Genomic DNA, 19,168 nt, shown 5'->3' with positions numbered 1-19,168 from the left:
GCGGAAGTGCTCTGGCCGCTTCCGGCCCCCCCTCTTCCTCCGAGGCACGGCGGGGAGGCCCCCTAGCGTCGCGCGTCGGAGGCCAGGCAGGCGGGGCCGCGCTGAGAGACGCCCCCTGAGGAGGGAGGCGCCGGGCATCGGGCGCCTCAGGAGGAGCGCTCTGCGCGCCGCCACGGGCACAAAACGAAGCGGCGGTTGGAACTGGAGAGATTAAAAAAGACTCCGGCTTGGAGCCCGTGTGGGGCTGGGCGACAGGGCTGGAAATCGCGGCAGCTGTGGGGAAAGCGGATCCGGAAAGGTCAGTTACTGGCCCCCACAGTAGGGCTACATCTGCACTGGCGGGTTGTTGCGCCAGTAATATGCAAATGAGGCTAAGCGTGGAATATTGTGGCGCTTCATTTGCATCCCTAATGAGCGGCCTTTTTTTTCCAGAAGAAGCTCTTGCACCAGAGGTAGCATCTACACAGCTCCCTCTTGTGAGAAAACCCCTCTTGGGCAATGCGGATTATTTTCAGCAAGAACGGCAGTGCGCAAGAGGGTTTTTCTTGCGTAAGAAGGGGCCGTGTAGACAGCTCCTTCTGGCACAAGAGCCTTCTCCTCCTTGCGTAGCTCATTAGGTATGCCAATGAGGCTCAGCGATATTCCACGCTTAGCCTCATTTGCATATTTCTGGCACAACAACCCGCCAGTGTAGACATACGCCTTTAAGAACTAAGGGTCACCAAATGAAATTAATAGGCAGCAGGTTTAAAACAAACCAAGTTTTTCTTAACTTAGCGCACAGTCAACCTGTGGAACTCCTTGCCAGAGGGTGTGGTGAAGTCCAGGACTTTAGCAGGGTTCATAAAAGAGCTAGATAAATTCATGGAGGTCGGGTCCATCAATGGCTATTAGCCAGGATAGGTAGGAATGGTGTCCCTAGTCTCTGTATGGAAATGGATGACAGGAGAGGGATCATGTGAAAATTACCTGTTGTGTTCCCTCCCTCTGGGTCATCTGATATTGGCCAGTCCACAGAAAGGATACTGGGCTAGATGGACCTTTGGTCTGACCCAGTATGGGCGTTCTTGTTAATATTCCTATACTGATGTGCAGAGATAATTCCCCCTGGGAGCACATACCTTGTTCCTCAAGTTGTCAATGTGCGTTCCCTAGCTCAGTGCCAAAGTGTCCATCACCAGCTGAACTGACGACTGCAGTTTGGTGAAAAAGCACTCCGCTGCACATGACCCTCCTGTAGCTACCAGGTGGGATAGTTGATGATTTGGGGAGGAATGTGGCTAGTTGGCTTGTGAGTATGAACCTGAGTTTATGTTGCACAACACATGTTCATGGACCATTTGGCCCAGCAGTTTCATACAATTTTTGGCTACTGTGATAGGGGATAACTGCAGCTGTTCTACAATCCCCCTTACTGTTAGGAACCTGGGCCTGGAGAGAGAGGCTCTGGCTTGGGTCATGTCCAACAAGGAGCCCACAAACTCTATCCACTGCATGGGGATAAGGGTAGATTTGGCCTCTTTCAACATGAGCCTCCGTTGGAGGAATTCAGCTCTCACCAACTCCACATGTCCACCACCTGACTTCCTGATGGGCCCTTGATAAGCCAATTGTCCAGGTATGGAAACCCTTGGATCAATGTGTGAAATAATGTCTTTTAGATCAAGGGTAGTATACCAGGATCAAGGGAGGGGATAATGGAAGCCAGAGTTATCATCCTGAACTGTCTCTTTCTTATAAAGGCATTGAGACCTCTAAAGTCTGGGCTGAAGCTTTCAGGATTAGGAAATATTGGGAATAAAAGCTTTTGCCCTGAACTCTGAAGGAACCGCCTGTATTGCTCCTAGTGCAAAGAGTAACTCTGTCTCCTGCTTGAGAAGTTGCTCATGAGAGGGATCCCTCAATAGGAGTGGGGAAGAGGAGAGGGAAGGTGGGAGGGAGAGAATGGGATAGAATATGCTATTCTGTGACTAGGATCCAACCATCCAATGTAATCTGTGCCCAGGCATGGTGGAATCAGGATAGACAATTGACAAAGGGAAGAGCCAAGGGGATGACTGACACTGTCCTTAGGAGCACCTTCAAAACCCCAATTTGGGGCCTTAGTGGAGGAGCCCACCCCCTCACCAGAGGAGGATCTCCTGTGTCTCCTCCCATTACAATTTTTGCCACACCTGTCCCTGCACCTAGTGAAATCCTGCATGGTTCTGAGTTGATATGGGCACGGGGATAGCTGGGGTTTAAAGGGCCAGAATGTGGATGCTCAGCAAGTTAAGGATCACACTGGAGTGTCCTTCAAAGTTATGTAATCTAGAGTCCATCTGGTCTGAGAAAAGGCCCAACCCCTCAAAGGACAAGTCTTGAATTGCATTCTGGCCCTCCTGTGGGATCCCCAACACCTACAGCCATGAGTTTTTATGCATGACTGTGCCTCTAGCCATACCACAGGCTACCGAACCAGCTGACTCCAGTGCAGCCTGCAGGGCTGAGAGAGAAACCACCTTACATTCCTCTGCTACTGCCCCAAACTCCTGTTGGTCATCATGGTGACCTACCCAACCCCTGTCTAAAGGCAGACAGGTGCAAAATCTGCAACAGATTCAAACCTCAAACTAGTTTAAACCACCCATTTAAACTTCTCATGGAGGCAGTATTTTAGTCAAAAATAGCTCCAGTGGCCTCCATCAACAGCACACTAGCCTCCACGAGTGAATCATTGGCACCGAGACTCAGTGCCATTGGGCAGCACCACTCCCAGGGGCTGGTGCCACAGTCTCTTATGTATATCCAGTTCCAAAGTGTACTTGATTGGTAAATTTGTAACTAAAGTGTTAATTGAGGTCTACTGTATTTAATTAAAGTTAACAAGTCTTCCAAACACTGAGCTGTTTTTAAATACATGAGTACTAGTCTCATTTTCCCTTTTAGCTTTGAGAGTAATCAGAAATTTTATTAAATAAGCATATTGAACAAATTAATCTACATTTGGTCCCTTTGTTTTAGGCTTTTGCTTGGGAAGAGTTGAATTATTTATAATTTAAAGAGGTAAACTATTTTTTATTGAACTTTTATATCTAATAAGCTAGAGGGAACGTGAAATATTTAAAAACCCGAATACTGATTCAACCCAATTTCATATAAAAACATTTATCAAATCTTAACTGACTCTAGCTACTAATGTAACTTAGTGAACTACATACTACTGCAGATATTAGGATTATACAAAATATCCATTTATAATATGTTAGTCTAATAGAGCTCTTGTAATTACTGTTATATCCGCTATCAATGTGAACAGATGCAAGTTAAGGATGCTTTTCAGTAGCTTGTGTGTATGGTAAATAAGATGATAGTCCTGGATGTAAATGTCAAATCCTTTACAGCAAATTGTATTGCATACAGAGTAACTAGTATAGTATGATTGAATGTCACATCATACTTGAAAATGTTGCAGTCACTACCCATATCCAATCACAATAGCATTCCTGCACAAGGGAGATGGGAAATAGGCAGTCTACTGTAATGTAGCATTTCAATTCTAATGCATTACCTATCGTATTCTTCTAGTTGAAGGCTAGTTGCACATATATCTTAGTCTGTGATCAGGGGTTATCACTATTAATTTCACCTGACAGGCCAGAAATGCTAGACAGGCCAGATCTGGCCCACCCCTGCCATACTGGGTAACCTCATTATTTTTGATCCAGAAATTATTTGCATCATAGCTGTGATTTCCTAAGCAACAAATCTCAACTAGCAGAATGTTTACAGTTACCAAAGAATAAGTTAGATAAACAGGCATTTAAAGAAAAGCTGAAGTGAACTGTATAACCCACAAGTTTAAAAAAATCCTCTCATCTCAAATGCAGTAGTAATGAATTAAAATTCTGTTTCTCACTAAACCAGTGGGTAAAGATAATTTCCCTTCATCCTAAAGTGGTTCTGCAGCAGCAAAGGACTTTGAGCATTCCAGCAGTTTAACAAGAGTAATGTAAAGTCTCTCATTAAATCTAACTCCACCTAAGGTACATCAACTTCAGCTGTATTATTCACAGAACTGGGAACTGTTAGGAGATGTAAAATCCTTTTTAACTGGCTAAATGTTACATTTAACTGGGGTCTTGCAGCTCCCTCCTACCATGGGCTAATCGGTAAGCATCACTCTGTAAGATGCTTGCTTACATTACATTACAGAGTGATGCTTACCAGGTAACCAGTTAATCCTTTGTATCCCTAAGCTGTGTGCCAAGCTGTGTGCCTTAGGCTAACTTTTTGCAGTAGTGTAGACATTAGGTCAGTCTTTGTGGTCCCATGCTAGGTTGATGAATTAGAACCTTACTATCACATAATGAAGTTTCAAACTCTTCTGCCTACTATAGCTACGACTTGTATTTGTTTAACCCATTTCCACAAAAAAAAAAAACCTACGATTTTGAAAGTCTTCTGCATAATGCCTTTAATCATAAATTCTCATAGTTCTTTGAGCAGGTTAAGAGGTTAATATGAGAAACCATTTTTAAATTTCATGTTGTATTTGCTTTGTTTGTCCTAAGAGCAGAAGATCCTATTTCTACACTAAGTATCAAAAAAAGCAGTTATTTAACACAAGCAGTTGCATGTTACAGTAAAACTCCAGTGGTCCGGCATCATCTGGAACCAGGAAGTGCTCCGGGCAACTGACAATTGGATCTGCTCTGCCCCCAGCTTCCCCAATTCAGCTGCTGCTGAAACTGACCAGCAGCTGACTCGGGGAAGTGGGGGGAGGGGGCAGAGCAGCTCTGCCCCCGGCTTCCACGAGTCAGCCACTGGTCAGTTTTAGCAGCAGCTGACTTGGACGCCTGGGGCAGAGCAGTTGGGTTGCTGCTAGGTTGGTCCCGCAGCACCGAGGGGCGCATCCCCCCCACTCCACACCAGGCCCCTCATAGCCCCCCTTCTGATAGTCCCGCATATCTGATAATCCTGCACCCCCTGGGTCCTAAAGGTGCCAGATTATCGGAAGTTTACTGTACATACTCAACAAGAGAAAACAAGTATCAAGCTCATTCTATCTATAGAATCAAAATACTCCTAAGCTTTGCTGAAGACAAACAAACATTGCCACTTTACCTATATTATCTCCACTGTGAGGTTATTCGGTCACCAATGTCTTTCTGAATAAAATTTAAACGCCACCTCTTTAGTCTCAGAGTAAGCCAATTCATTATGTCTGTCTTTGCCCCTGGTTTCCTTCGGCTTTTCCTTTCTAAAATTGCATCCCATCTCCAGCATCTTCACTCTTTAAATCCCTCCAACCACACCAATGTATCATTTAACTTTCACGCTGTAGTCTATTTCTCCATCTTTCATTAAAAATACAATGTAGAATTTGTAATCTAAATTCAACTCTTAATTTCAATTCTTCCCTCGCTACATCTTTTTGTAGGATGTATATTTCAACTGTGAGGGACAATCTATGTCACTAGTGCAGCAAAGCAAGTTTGACAATATGCAAATGTTTAAGATAGATGCTTTTTAGTATTAAAAAGGTTTTAATTTAGGCACAGAAGCATCAGTTCTCTCACTAACTTTCTGGGTGCAAAGTAATACTGATCAAGTTTACTGTAGAGTTGATTTTCTCTAAGAAGCTTGATTTTCTGTTAAAGGCAAAAACACTTCCACTTTCAACCAAAAGCTTGGCAATACCTCTCCATATTTTAACTGGATGAGATGATCTCAAAGTCCATTCAAGTGCTATTAAAAGAAAAATGGAGCTCAACTTTGTGGTGAAACTTCCTTAGAATGAATCTGCTTATCCACACATTGGAAAGGGAAAGCCCCCAGTCTAGACAAATTTCCCACTGGAGTGAATGCTAACTTGGGTCCGGAAGCAACTCTAGAAGCCCTAAGCACCCCCCCCAACTAGGTATCAAGTTCCCCTTTTATAAAGCTTAACTATATTTAAGTTTTACAATATTAGAACTTCTCACTTGCACCCTCTATTATGTTCTGACATTTGTTTTTAGTGCCCAGCATTATTCTAATTGCTAATCAATTATTTAATTTACTTTCACTTGTACCCTCCCTCCTAAGCATTTGCAGTAGTGGTCACAAAAAACTTATGCTCAGCAATTTGATAGAATATTTATTTGTTGTAAATCCTCAATACAGCCTTTTGAACTCAAGTGGATAATCCTCATCTTAAGTCCATTATGCTGCAGCCTTTGACTTCTTCTCTTGTTTGCTTTTGTGCTGTAGAGGGAAAAAAGACAGGTCTTCAAAAATATGTACAGAATGTATAATAATGCTTAGATTAGACATCTAACTTGACTCACGTTTTTAGCATGGCGCAGAATAGTATTGCGTCGCATTGTCTTGGCATATGGATTCAGTTTTATCATGACTCTCAGATTCTTCAGAGGATTCTTCTTGAGAACTCTACGATGAATCTTCTTACTGTAAAAACAATTCTCAATTAGTGTACTTCATGGAAATTGGACTAATCTACATAAAGCCAAGTTCTTCACACTAGAAACTGAAAAGAGAAGAGCATTCTTGCTTCCATGTTGAGTGCCCTCACACACAATCATCCAAAAAGATAAAGTAGTGTTAAAATAAATCTTTGCACTTTGTAATTAGATAAAAACAATTACTTTGGTGCACGCAGGGCCTTCTGGATCTCCTGGCTTTTTAAGATTCTTCCAAGGTCTGTATTGGTCATCTTATGCATTGGTAGGCTACACAAAACACAAACGTTTAGAATCACAGGTTAGGTGAGGACATTTTGTCTGTGCTCAGAAAAGTGAACTATTTTAAAAACCTTATATGCTGAGTCCATACTCATCTAAAAGTTACAGAGCTTGTGTTGACTAGGGATGTTAAACAAATAATCAGCTAATCCTGTAATTGATAGGGTTGGAAGTCTCTGGGAGCTACTCCCTGCTGCAGCTCTGCAGTTTAAATGTAATAAGACCTGGGCATGCAGTCTGGCTCCTACTACATTTAAACTGCAGCACCACAGCAGGAGGTTACTCCTGGACCTGGCATGAACAGAGCTGGCTTGAGCTGGGTCCAGCAGCCCCCATCCGCGGCCAGCCCTGAGGGCAGCAGAACGTGCTAGGCAAGCCTGGAAAAGGGCAGTCTGCAGGCGGGTTTGATTTGGGATGTGGCTTCCCAGCGCATCCCATTTAACTGCTCCCTTTCCCATTCATGCTCTGGTGGCTCAGGGTGGGAACCGCAGGAAGTGCTGCCTGCTGTGCACATCCTGCAGCTGGGAGGGGAAGCCCAAGGGCCACAGCAGCTGGCTGGGCTCTAAGAAGTTAGCACTGGGTTGGTGAGAGGCATCTGACCCACCTATTCACACCTCCTGCCCTGTGGAGCAACCTGTGAAGCCATTTTAGGGGGGCGGCTCCCCCCAGCTGCTCAAGATGCTGGGGAGTGGCGAGGGATGTTAAATTAGATTATCAACTAATCAAATAATTGATGGAATTTCCATCTACTCTTTGATTAGTCGATAAGGGCGCTTCCGCTTTTAAATGTAGCAAGAGCCCGCCCAGCTGTTGCTACATTTCAAAGGCAGAAGTGCCACGCAGCTTTCCAGCTTTGAAATGTACAGGAGTCCCTGCTGACCCTGGGTTCCATTCACCACCCCCGCTGGCTCTTGTGCATTTCAAAGATGGAATGCTACCACTGCACCCCTGCCACGGAGCTGGAGGGGAACTGACTTTTAAACTGGCTCCCCCCGCCTTGCTGCCTCTTTCTGATTGGGGCGGGAGGGGAACAACTAACGTGTTGACTATCCCATAAACTTTGCTTATCGGATAGTTGACTAGTTGATTACATCCCCTGCAGTGGCACAAAGGCACCGTGCAGGCCAGGCAGAGCCCAGCCAGGAAGACAGAGACTTGGCCACAACCCCATGCAGCTGCTTGCCCTGCTCTGCCCCCCCCCCTCAGGCTGTGGCATGCCCGGGCGGAGCCACAGTTCCCGTCTGCCTGGAACGAAGCCCTGGCAACTGCCTGAGCCCAGTGGGCTGCTGCCACTGGTACGCAGCACTCAGTCTGGGCTCACTGCTTGGCTAGAGCGAACCCAGTCCTCCTGGCTCAGCTGCTGGAGCCTCCTCCTAGATGCCCACAGGAGCAGCCGGGCTCCTTGAGCACCCAGCCTGGCCCAAAGCGCTGCCCCTGCTTGCCCAGCCCAGGGCTTTATACAGTGCTACCAGCGGCATCAGCCCAGCTTGCCATGGGAATCCCTCCTGGGCTCACTCCAGCCAAGCAGTGAGCCCACATCTTCCTGAGTCCAGCCTGGGAGTGCCAAGCTCACCTGGCTGCTGCGCTGTGCCCGCCCTACCCCTTCCCTGCCTACCTGGTGTAAGCAGGGCTCCCGGGGAACTGGGGCCAGCCCAGTGGACAGTCAGAGATTGGAGTCCTGTCTGAGCCATCCCCAGAGGAGCTGGCTTCTCCCAGGTCCAGGTATGGGGGCATGGAAATGCAAGTCCTCTTACATCCCTAGTGTTCACTAGTACCAGATCACCTGTCAGAATCACCTTACTAAAATTTTAGCCAAGTCAGATTCTAGACATACATACTTATAGTCACTCTTCAGAGTAGCAGTTTTGCGCCAGGTACCATACAACTCATCCAGCTTGCGGAAGGCACTTTCAGTCCAAATGCAGAAACGTCCAACATGGCCACCTGGAGCAAGTCTCAAAAGATTCAGCTTGTTTACGTTGAGGAGAGTAATTCCTATAATGAGACAATTTTGTATTGTACTTAATACAACAGCAAAATCACAGCAGCTCAGTCCACAAAAAGCAAGTATGAATAAAAATCTTTATTCTACAAATGTACACAGGCATCAAGATTACAAAATGAAACTTTTTCAAAGGGTTTTTTTTTGTTAAAAAAATTAGCATCAGCAGTATCTTACTGCTCAGTGTGAATATTTTATCAAATAAATGAAGCAGATCTCTAATCAATGCAACAATATCCTTAAAAGTGTACTAAACACATTCTTTCAGAGGTATATACATTCACTGAACTCAAATGTAGTCAGAACTTCCACAAAATCATGCGTTTCAGAAACACGGACCAATGAAGTGGAATCTCATCATTCTAGGTAATCTCATCCGAACAGAGGATCACAGCCTCGCGGTAACAGATATCCTGCCATTTATTCAGTACTGAAATTCAAAGGTACCTGGGATGTTTCTGAAAGCTTTGATGATGCCATTATCCTCATTATAGATAATGCAGGGTCCTCTGCGCTGGATGCGACGGCGATTCCTCATTTTACCCTTCCCAGCACGCATACGCTGAGAGGCATAAACCTACATAGAAATAAAACATGTAGATACCCAAACAATACAGTTCCTACTATTAAGAGGTAGCACAAACAAATCAGAACTTCACCATCATCACCGTTCATCTGAAACACGGACCAGTGAAAAGTTCATCATTTTTTAGATAAGTTAGGCTTTTAAAAAATCCTTTTCAATGCAACCCTGAAATAAAGAATCTTAAAATGATGCAGGCAATGAAATGAAGCAACATAGTGAAAAGAAAATTTATGTTGATTGGTTATAATTTGCTTTGAATCTACTATAGTTGGTCAAGTATTTAATTCTTGGCAAAGTGTTAAGTCATGCTCTCATTAGAGCTTATAAAACAAACATCTTCATTATATTATTTAATGATTAAGTTACAGCAAATGAAGACTTTACAGCCAACATACTAATCTACTAAAATGCAGTCTGGCATCAACACTGTTTTAATGGGAATTTGTAAAGGGATTTGGGAAAAAAATGCTTTCACTAACAGTCATCACCTTACCTTTTTAATGTCATTCCATGCTTTAAGTTTCTTCAAAAGCAGAACAGCTTCTTTGGTTTTCTTATAACCCTCAACTTTGTCCTCAACCACTAGCGGAAGTTCTGGGACCTCTTCAATGCGATGGCCTGATAAGGATTTTATGAGAACTTGATTATAAATTATCTATTCCCTTTTTTGTCCACACAGATCTAAATGTAATAATGAGGAATGCAAGCTTCACCACATGACTGCACTGGTGACCCCTCAAAGCACATTTCTAGGACTACTTCTAGGGCTGAGGTTAGTTCAACCTATCTTTAGCCTCTAATAAAGCGTAACAATCATAGCAGTGATCTGGAATATGACTCAAAACTGGTTTTTCAAGCAACCGAATACCATAAGCTACCAAGGCAAGATTCATATAAATGACAGGCTGTTTCCATTATAAGAAGTTATATTACAATACTGTATGACAACTTCTTTGGAGTAAACTGAATTCTCCCATGATAAAGTGTTTCTCACTTTATCGTATCCCCTATGTTATCCATTGGTTTATACTAGGGAAGTAAAATCCCAATTATTCAGTTAACCAGTTAAATATTAGGTTAACTTAATGTTTAACCGGTTAACCAACTAAGGCGAATCTTTGGCCTCACGACTGGGACTACTGCTGCTGGAGGCTCCAAGCTCCATTGGGGCAGCCCATAATTTATGACAGGCTGCGAGTTGCTCCCAGGCACCAGTTAACTGGTACCTTGTAAGCATCACCTAGTAAGGGTGATTTTTACCAGTTAACCAGTCACCCATTCACATCCCTAGTTTATAGCAATGGCACTAAAATAATGAGCTGTTGGCACATTGTTGTAAAGTAGTAGACAGCCAGCATTCTTGGATTTTCAACATACCCACCTTTAGACATGACCAGTGCTGGGAGAGCAGAAGCTGCCAGAGCAGAACAGATGGCATACCGTTTCTGAGTTGTATTTACTCTGCGGTGCCAACGTCGCCAAGTCTTGGTTGGGGCAAACATACGGCCTCCACGACACATCTATGCATCCATAGTTAAGAATTAAAAAAACCTTTTAAAATATTCCTAGAAAACAAGATCTTTTAAAGTCTTGCTCAGCATTAGCTGTTCGTCAACCAACTGTACCAGCTCACTGACAGCAGGCAACTGTCACTGAATACAGAGTAAGACGCAAATTACGACATCATGGCAAGCAAAACAAACAGCAATGTGCATCTCAAAAATTCTCACCTCATAGTTACTAGTTAATGGTTTTATACATTAAAATACATTTTAATTCAAACAAGTGGAACTTGAGCCTTCATATTACTATTGGACTGTACCATAAAGAGCCCAATCTACAGTAAGTGGTTATTACTTTAAAGAGGAAGAACCTTCACATTTAGATAATCCTGGCAATTAATTCAGAAGCTATCTGCCCCCTCAAAGTTCAATTTCATACCTACTTAATAGTCACGGTCAAAATCAAAAGGATACATTTCCAAAAGCACCTTGGCCAGAGCGATGAGTTCCACCACCTCGCACTCGGGGAATACGAGCAACAGCTCTTCCAGTACCCCAAGATTCAGCACTTGTCTGATGTCCTGAAACAGTAAGATTTTAAATGTATCAGAAGTCCAGAAAAAGAAAAAAATACACTTTCATTAAATTATGGGAATAAAGAATTCAAAAGAATCAGAACTTCCACTGATATCATGTAGTTCAGAAACACGGACCAATGAAGTGGAATCTCATCATTTCTGTGTAGTGAATGAATTAAGAGAGATTTTGCAGCCTGAATGCCAATTGTGGAGGGAGGGGACACCCTCCAACAACTGGGACCATAGTGTAACATTATCAAAAAGAGGGGTGGCAAGCAGGGCAACTGTCTCGATCCCTATGCCATAGGCATAACTTTGTGGGACCCTTAGGCAGTGGTGGTTGGGCTTCACATTCCTGAAGGGATAAAGTGCTCTGGAAAGGTTGAGAACCAGTTTTATGGCACTGCTCATAACAGCGGCATTAACTGATTTTGCCTAACATAAATTTTCCTTGTGGTTCTAATTGGCTAATGTACTTTATACATTCCTGGTTCCACACCAGAGGTAGCAACAGTTCCGAGTCCTACTTGTAAGATACTATATAAATTGAATCCCAGTAATTTTAGAGCTAAAATAAAAATAGTAAGTGGCATGTATATACTAAGTTGACAAATAATATATAATAAAATTAAAATTATGTACACAAATCATACCTGCAAGTTCACTGACAGCATATGGTTGTCTATTGTTTTTGCGCAAATTGGTGTGAACAAAGTTCACAATATCAGGGCGAATAGGAGCCTTAAACACAGCAGGCATGGTGACATTTTTGCCTGATACCTCCCCCTTTTCGGAGTACACAGATATTAAAGGACGAGTACAAGCCTGAAAAAGACAAGAGTTTTTTTTCTTCAGAATCAATAAATTGAGTGGTTCAGATTCAAAAGGTGGAAAATCATTGCTCAGAGTGTCTTTTCTTCAATTGAACAGTGCTAGCATGTTGATAGCAGGCAACTGTCACTGAACTCAAGACCAATATCATCACAGCAATCACTATTTCAATTTATACCAACATCTTCATGACCCTGTATAAGCAGTCACACTTGGGAGGTCAACGCAGTTCAGCTTCATCACATAGAACTACTGTTCTTGGGACTACAGGCTGTTTTAATACAGACTCTTGCCTTATGTCACTATGTGGAAAATCGGAACATGGTTTCATCAAACCTTTTATTTGTTCTGGGGAAGGAACTGTGATGAGAGCGCGCAGCGGCCTGTAGAGTCCATTTTTACTCCAATCTTCCGTGCTTTGCACGGGCGGGAAGTGGATTAAGACGAGAGCCAGGCTGGATCGGTCCCCATCCATGCGAACCCCCTCCAACCCCAAATAAAGAGCCTCCCCAGCAGAGCCCAGCGCTGAACGACGAGTTGCGGGATCTCAGCCCTGGCCCTCCCCACGGGAGTCAGGCCCGTGTCCATACCCCCACCGCCCAGCTCGGCCGATCGCGTCTTTCCTTCCGCCCGGGCCTGCTCCCCCGCCGCACGCGGGCTCCACGCGGCAGGCCGAACGCAACCGGCCCCAAAATGGCGGCGGCCTGCCGCTCCCCTCCGACCGCGGCGGCCCGGCTCTGCCCGCCGATCCCTGTTCCCGCTCCCCGGCTCACTGCTCGCCCCGTTCCCCGCCTGCGACACCCCCTTGTGCCCCGCCACCCAGCGGCCCAGCCCCACAGGCCGCGCCTCACCATGCTGGCGGAGGAGCCTCGAGCTCTCGCTCCTCACTCCGCCACGGCTCCAACCGGAAAAGGAAGGACCTATCACTGCCGTCTCCCTATGAGTAACCCTCCACCGCACCCTTCCCTAAACCATCCCACGCAAACTTGCCAAGAACCGGTCCCAAAGCGCGTGCTCTACTCTCCCTCCCGCCCTCTGTTTGAGGCTGGGGAGATATTCTCATTCCACGACCCTCCAGTCTCCCCACCCCTCCCGAGCCTGAGGACTATTTTTTTGGCGGATGGATTCGAAGGCGAGGGTCGAGGGCAGCTGACCAAAATGATAATATGAGGGGCATTTTTTGAAATAAACCCACGATTATAACATGGAAACGATAATGAACAATGAACCGTGAGCGCTCAATAAAATAAAACAAGCGGTGTCTGACCCCGGCCTGTGCTGGATGCAGTCCCGGCTGGAGGGGTCGTGACCCCGACGGGGCGGGAAGGCGCGTAGTTCGCTCGCTCGGCCGGCCGGCGCGCGCGGGGCATGGCCTCTCACAGGCACCGGGCGGCCCTGCGGCTCTACGAGTGCCTGCTGCAGTGAGTGCCGCCTCGCCCCGGCTCTCCCGGCGGCCCCGGGGGGTGGCGGGAAAGGGAGCCGGGCTCGAGGGAGGATAAGGGGGCGAGGCGGCCGCTGAGGCGCTGACAGGGACCGCGGGGAGCGGCCGTGACCGCCCCCGGCAGCCCGCTCTGAGGGGGCCACCTCCGAGGCGGGGCAGCCTGGAGCGGTGGCGGAAGCCGCCCTGCCTAGGCCGGGGGGCTCCGATGGTAGCAGCAGTTGACTTGGCAGCAAGTGGCGGGGCTCGCAGTCGCTGCCGGGGAGCTGTGGCGGGGCTGGCGCTGCGGGAGGCGGAGGATTGTCCTGTCAATGAACCCCAGCCCCGCAGCTGTGGATAAGCAGTGGGGAGCCTACCCCCCCCCCAGCATTGGGAGCCTGGCTGGCACTCAGCCACCCCCCCCATGGGGCTGGAGCGCACAAAATCTAGCCTGGCCCCTAGGCTCTGGTGTGTGGTAGGGTGAGCAGGGATTTCCCTACACTCCCCCCCATGGGGGTGTATACCCCAAACTTCCCCAACACCCCCCAGTTTTGTGAACTATGGTGCCTACAGCCCACCATCCCCCTCATGGTCTCACCTCTCATGGGCCCTGACACACCCCCCCCTGTAAATTTGAACACCCCCCCTCATTTCAATTCCTGGGAAGGCTACCGGGGGAGGGTCTTTCTGCTTCTCAAAAGCTTCAGAGGGGGAGCGGAGATAGTCTGTAACTGGAAAAGTTTGAAAAACAACCAGTAGTCTTGCAGCGCCTTGAGACACTCAAAACATATAGATGGCATCATGAGCTTTCCTGGGTACAACCCACTAGAAGTGGGTAGGGGACACGAAAGCTCATGATACCATCTACATATTTTGTGAGTCTTTAAAGTGCTACTAGACTACCTGTTTTTCAAGTTTTTCTGCTTCTCAGTTGGGAGCCATGTCAGTGAGAATTTTTTTGGAGGGAGGTGGGGGGCGGAGTTTTTTTTCTTCTCACTTGTGTGAGAAAACTGATTTTTCTGTGGGTCAGTGGCCCCTGACCCAAAAAAGGTTCCCCACCCTGTAGGTGCTTCATAGCAGGATCTATGCTATGATCTGTTTCTGAGGCCTGGTCTTGTCTGCTAAAAAATCAGACTGACTTCACTAGGTAAAGTGTTTTTATTGGAGCTGTGGTGTAGATGTGGCATGGTTGTTGGAAGGATTCTTCCACTGACTTTGCTGCTGCCTCAGATAAACTAAGGCCAGAGTTCACTTACCTTGAGATTGATGCTCCAGAAATCAGCTTTTCGGGTTCAATTTAGCAGGACTAGTAAGGACCCATTAAATCAACTGCTGATGGCACCCCTGGCAATTGATGGGGGAGTGGAAACAGGATGGGGGACTCAGGGTAGAGGGTGGGATTCAGGAGTCAGGGTAGGGGGGTGTTCAGGATTCAGGGAAGGCTTAGGCCAGTGGGCTGGGAAGTCAGGGAGCTTACCATGGCCATACTGGTCTGGTGGTGGCTCCTCCCAGGTGGGGGGGGGGGAATTAGCGGCTCCTGGGGGGCCAGAGTGGCTTGCAGCTTCTCAGGGGAGCAAGGGTTCTGGGCTTGGCTACCTGATTTCCTATCCCCGCCCCCCCGGGCAGGTCTTTTGAGGGGCAGGGCTAGGCTGTTCAGCCCCTTTGCTGGGTTTTCGGGGAGGGGAGAAGCTGCATCTGGGCTGCCTGTGCCTCCTCAAGCAGCGGGACCAGGGCCCTGGCAGTTGGGCTGGTGGCCACTGGAGTTCCTCTTCTCCCCCATCCAGCACTGCAGCTGGGGAGAGCAATTTGGGGCAGAGGAGACACTGACCATCCACAGCTGGCCACTGTGTCCCTGGTGCTGCTGCCTCCCACCTATAGTCACTCTGCAGTGTAGCTGACTGTAGTGGTCACTGCAGTATAGCTTCCCCTCTGCTCAGCCTCCTCCCTTTTCTTGTTATGGACAACAGTCCCATTCCAGGCACATCTCGTTTCCTGGAACAACAACCCTTGACCTTGGTTTAAGTTAGGATAAAAGGAAGGTGCATACTAAATTTGATGGTCCTAGCTCTTACCATGTAGGAGGAGTTCTTGAATAAATGGACTCTCAGATGAACAGATGGAGGCACGTTTCTAAAATGTATTGCTATAGATCTGTGCGCTGTCCAACTCTGACAATACGTAAGTTCTCTAAATGAAATCTATATGCTGCAGGAAGTGATGCATTAGATCAGGGGTGAGGAACATTTTTTTGGGGGGGCTCGGGGCTACTGACACACAGAAAACGGCCACATGCAACTGAGAAGAAAGAAAACACGTCACTGATGTGGCCCCTGACTGGGAAGGAGAAAGACACTCCTCACATTCCCCTGGTACGCCAGAGCCTAGGAGGGTCGCAGGCTATTAGATTTTGTGTGCTCCAAGACTAGGGAGGGGGAGAACTGGAACGCCAGTACAGACTCCCCAATGCTAGGGGGAGCACTGAGCCTCAGGAGCTGGATCCAGGCAAGCCAGTGGCTGGGCCTTAGGTTCCCCATCCCTGCATTAGATGCTCTGATAGCCCAATAATAGGTATGGCAAAAAAGCCTGAATAGGAATGGTGCTTTTTTTCTCCTCTATAATTACTGGGCTTTTACTCATAGCATTTAAATGTGTGAGCTTGATCAGTTTTGGTCACTAAAATACCTCTCTGTTGCTTATCAGTGTTACAAAGTATTAACCAGGAACGGTAATAATATACTAATATTAGAATATTCCTACTATTTTTCACTTCCTATTCTAAAACTAAATTTTTACTGCTGCTTTTCAGTAGCACACTAGTGATCCATATTCATATTTCCTGTAAAGTGCATTTGGATGCCTCATGGTGAAAAGTTAATACATTATCAGCAAAAAATTACTCTCTATCAGGGATCTTAGAGAGCGTGTAATTGAATAGTCATGTGACCGCATCAAGTTTTAGCAGTTACATGATTATTCGATAGTTCCTGGGGGCTAGGGCTGGCAGCCAGTGATCTCCCAGCTCCACTCCCAGTGAGCTCCCAGCCACCCAACTCTGCTGCTGACCAGCTCCCACTTGCCACCCTGCGCTGCTGCCTCTGATACATCCATGGAGTAGACTCTGTCCAAGATGAGCCCGGTGTCGCCACGGACAAAGGATATGCCAACATCCAAGGAGCAGGCTCACTTGCCTTCCCTCACCTGTGCTTTTAAGTCAGCTCCCTCTGAGCACTGGTTCCTGTCTGCCCCCCTACCTCTGTGGGAGGCAGTTGGGGGGACAGGTGGCTCCCTGGGAGATGATACTTGCAGGCAGCTCGCTTGAAAGCCGTCTCCCTACATGTACTGGTACTTGTCTCTTCACCCTCAACACTGCTGACTCTCTGTCAGAGGCAGCAACATAGGAGTGCAGGGGGTCAGCCAGCTCCATGGGATCTAGTGCTAATAGGGAGCCAGCTTCAAAGCTGGGTCCTCATGGGCATTGGTACTCCCTCAAACTCCTCCTCCTCCCGTATCACAGGCAGCAAGGGAGTGCTTGTAGTCATCGGGATTAACCAATAAGTCTAGGCTTATCGGTTAACCATGTAGTTGTCTACATGCTGACATCCCTCCTCTCCATCTGAATATTTTTTACCCACTGTTGTTGCAAGTATCCCCTCAGATTGATATAACTGAAAGAGATTAGAAAATAAAACATTCTCTGCATTGGACTGTATTTACTCTGTTCACATGACCCAACTTTGTGTAAAATCACTGACTATGCAAGAGAAATAGTAAAGTATGTTTTCTGTTCTATTTGTGTGTCTCATGGCAACAGGGGAGAGTAAAACATTTTTTTGAAAATAGGAAAATATAGACCTGATCTTGCAAACAGAGGTGGATCAGTAAGACCTTCATTAAATTAAATGGGGGTCTGCCCCCATGGAGAAGCCTACAGGATCAGGGCCTATGACTATAAAACCACAGAAATTCTTAAGGAGATGCAGGCAGATGAACGTGAAGCTTTTAACTTTTTCAAAGTTTTTTAACTGATTAGATTTGAACTACATAAAACCACATTTACATTACATTAATTATTTGGCATTAGTAGTGTGTCATATATTAAAATAAGATCTAAGACTCATTTTCATTCTTGTTATTAAAAACAATGTCTCATTTGTGGAGGGAAAAATAACCCAATACTTTGGTTTGTTTCAGAGTATATCATGAAGGAAATAAAGGAATCCCCAAAGACCCATTTCCCTTTGAGGTAAATATTTTTCTCTTTTAAAAATAGCTCTTAAGTCTTAAAAATGGTTTGAAAAATTTCTAAAGATATTAAAAAAGATCATTATTTTTAATTTTCTAACAAACAGGTGTACAGAAGAGAAGCATCTGAACTTCGAATCTAGGCAAATTTGGAATAATTATAAAAATTCAATAACATTTAAAACCAGCTTTTCCAAAACTAGAAAATAAATAGCTGAATAGAACTGACAAATTCAACCTTTTTCTTGTATTTTTTTGTAGTTTTCCTTTTTCTTGTATTTCGTTTTAAAAAACCTAAGTAAAGAACTGCACTTTGTTGTATGTCTTGAAAGCAACAGATTTGATCTATTTGAGACCAACTCAAAGAGTGAACCCCTCATGAAGAAACTGTCATGAGACACTCTTGCCTTTCATACCGAAGGGCAGGGCTCGACAATTAATGTGAACTACTCGCCCGTGGCGAGTAGATTACAAGCTGGCACAGCCGTGCAACGCGGTCAGCGCATGCGCAGCGCGCCGAACCGCGTGACTGGCGAGCGGGGCTCACCCCGGCGTGGCGAGCCCTGCCAAAGGGTATGTCTACACTTGCACCCTCTTTGGAGAGAGGGATGCAAATGAAGATATTCAAAATTGCTAATGAATCCAGGATATAAATATCCCATGCTTTGTTTGCATAATCGTGTTATGGCGCTATTTCGAAATAACAGACTCTGTTAAGACGCGGTTATTTCGCTCTCAAAATAACTGGTAAACCTCACAGTATGAGAAATAAGGGTTATTTTGAGAGAAGGGTTTTCTCTCGAAATAACCGCGTCTTAACAGTGTCCGTTATTTTGAAATAGCGCCATAACGCGATTATGCAAATGAAGTGCGGGATATTTAAATCCCAGCTTCATTTGCAATTTTGAATGTCTTCATTTGCAGGGCTCGACGATCACGGCGAAAACCACTCGCCAGACCCACACTGCGCATGCACAAACCGCCGGTGAACGGGGCGACCAGCTGAAATCTACTCACTGCGGGCGAGTAGATAAGCGGATTTGTCAAGTCCTATTCATTTGCATCCTCTCTCAAAAAAGGGTGCAAGTGTAGACATACCCTCGGGGACTAAATCTTGAGTACCTTCACTGATTGCCATCTTTCCATGTCATACTATTGCAACTGCAATCTCTTGGTCCTAAGCTATTTGTGGTTTAATAGGTCAACTTAAACTATAAATTTCCCCTAGAAACCAATAGGCAGCCAGCAGATTCCAGAATTGTGATTCATGATATGCTGTTAAGTG

General features: G+C 45.9%; 2 protein-coding genes, 1 long non-coding RNA gene and 4 other non-coding genes across 10 annotated transcripts in view; 2 read left to right on the top strand and 5 right to left on the bottom strand.

Annotated features, from left to right (window-relative positions):
* The first annotated feature begins 13 nt into the window (after positions 1-13).
* On the top strand, positions 14-10,840 carry LOC142818289 (uncharacterized). The gene is made up of 2 exons (XR_012895691.1): positions 14-298; positions 9,993-10,840. It is a non-coding gene; the product is annotated as an uncharacterized LOC142818289 (long non-coding RNA).
* Positions 6,105-13,233, bottom strand: RPL4 (ribosomal protein L4). Its single transcript, XM_006129165.4, has 10 exons — positions 13,076-13,233; positions 12,047-12,218; positions 11,290-11,396; positions 10,695-10,833; positions 9,807-9,931; positions 9,175-9,304; positions 8,564-8,720; positions 6,630-6,713; positions 6,312-6,432; positions 6,105-6,228 (listed from the first exon to the last, which is right to left on the bottom strand). The coding sequence occupies exons 1-10, from the start codon at positions 13,076-13,078 to the stop codon at positions 6,187-6,189; spliced, it is 1,080 nt and encodes a 359-aa protein (XP_006129227.1). The 5' UTR covers positions 13,079-13,233; the 3' UTR covers positions 6,105-6,186.
* On the bottom strand, positions 9,023-9,093 carry LOC112546835 (small nucleolar RNA SNORD18). The gene has a single exon (XR_003090555.1). It is a non-coding gene; the product is annotated as a small nucleolar RNA SNORD18 (small nucleolar RNA).
* On the bottom strand, positions 9,371-9,438 carry LOC112546836 (small nucleolar RNA SNORD18). The gene has a single exon (XR_003090556.1). It is a non-coding gene; the product is annotated as a small nucleolar RNA SNORD18 (small nucleolar RNA).
* Positions 10,905-11,004, bottom strand: LOC112546837 (small nucleolar RNA SNORD16). The gene has a single exon (XR_003090557.1). It is a non-coding gene; the product is annotated as a small nucleolar RNA SNORD16 (small nucleolar RNA).
* On the bottom strand, positions 11,484-11,555 carry LOC112546829 (small nucleolar RNA SNORD18). Its single transcript, XR_003090550.1, has one exon. It is a non-coding gene; the product is annotated as a small nucleolar RNA SNORD18 (small nucleolar RNA).
* Positions 13,234-13,506: 273 nt separating the features above from the next.
* ZWILCH (zwilch kinetochore protein) overlaps positions 13,507-19,168 on the top strand; it is a 32,420-nt gene continuing 26,758 nt past the window's right edge. For 2 of the 4 annotated variants that reach the window (XM_075896872.1, XM_075896871.1), the window contains exons 1-2: positions 13,507-13,645; positions 17,833-17,884. In XM_075896872.1, coding sequence (XP_075752987.1) covers positions 13,593-13,645; positions 17,833-17,884 — 105 coding nt within the window. In that variant the 5' untranslated portion in view covers positions 13,507-13,592. The remainder of the gene's footprint in view (positions 13,646-17,832; positions 17,885-19,168) is intronic. The other 2 variants (XM_075896874.1, XM_075896873.1) reach the window with 2 other exon arrangements.

Source organism: Pelodiscus sinensis, chromosome 14 (assembly GCF_049634645.1).
Source record: "Pelodiscus sinensis isolate JC-2024 chromosome 14, ASM4963464v1, whole genome shotgun sequence".
Taxonomy (NCBI): domain Eukaryota; kingdom Metazoa; phylum Chordata; order Testudines; family Trionychidae; genus Pelodiscus; species Pelodiscus sinensis.
This window is presented reverse-complemented; position numbering and strand designations above follow the sequence as displayed.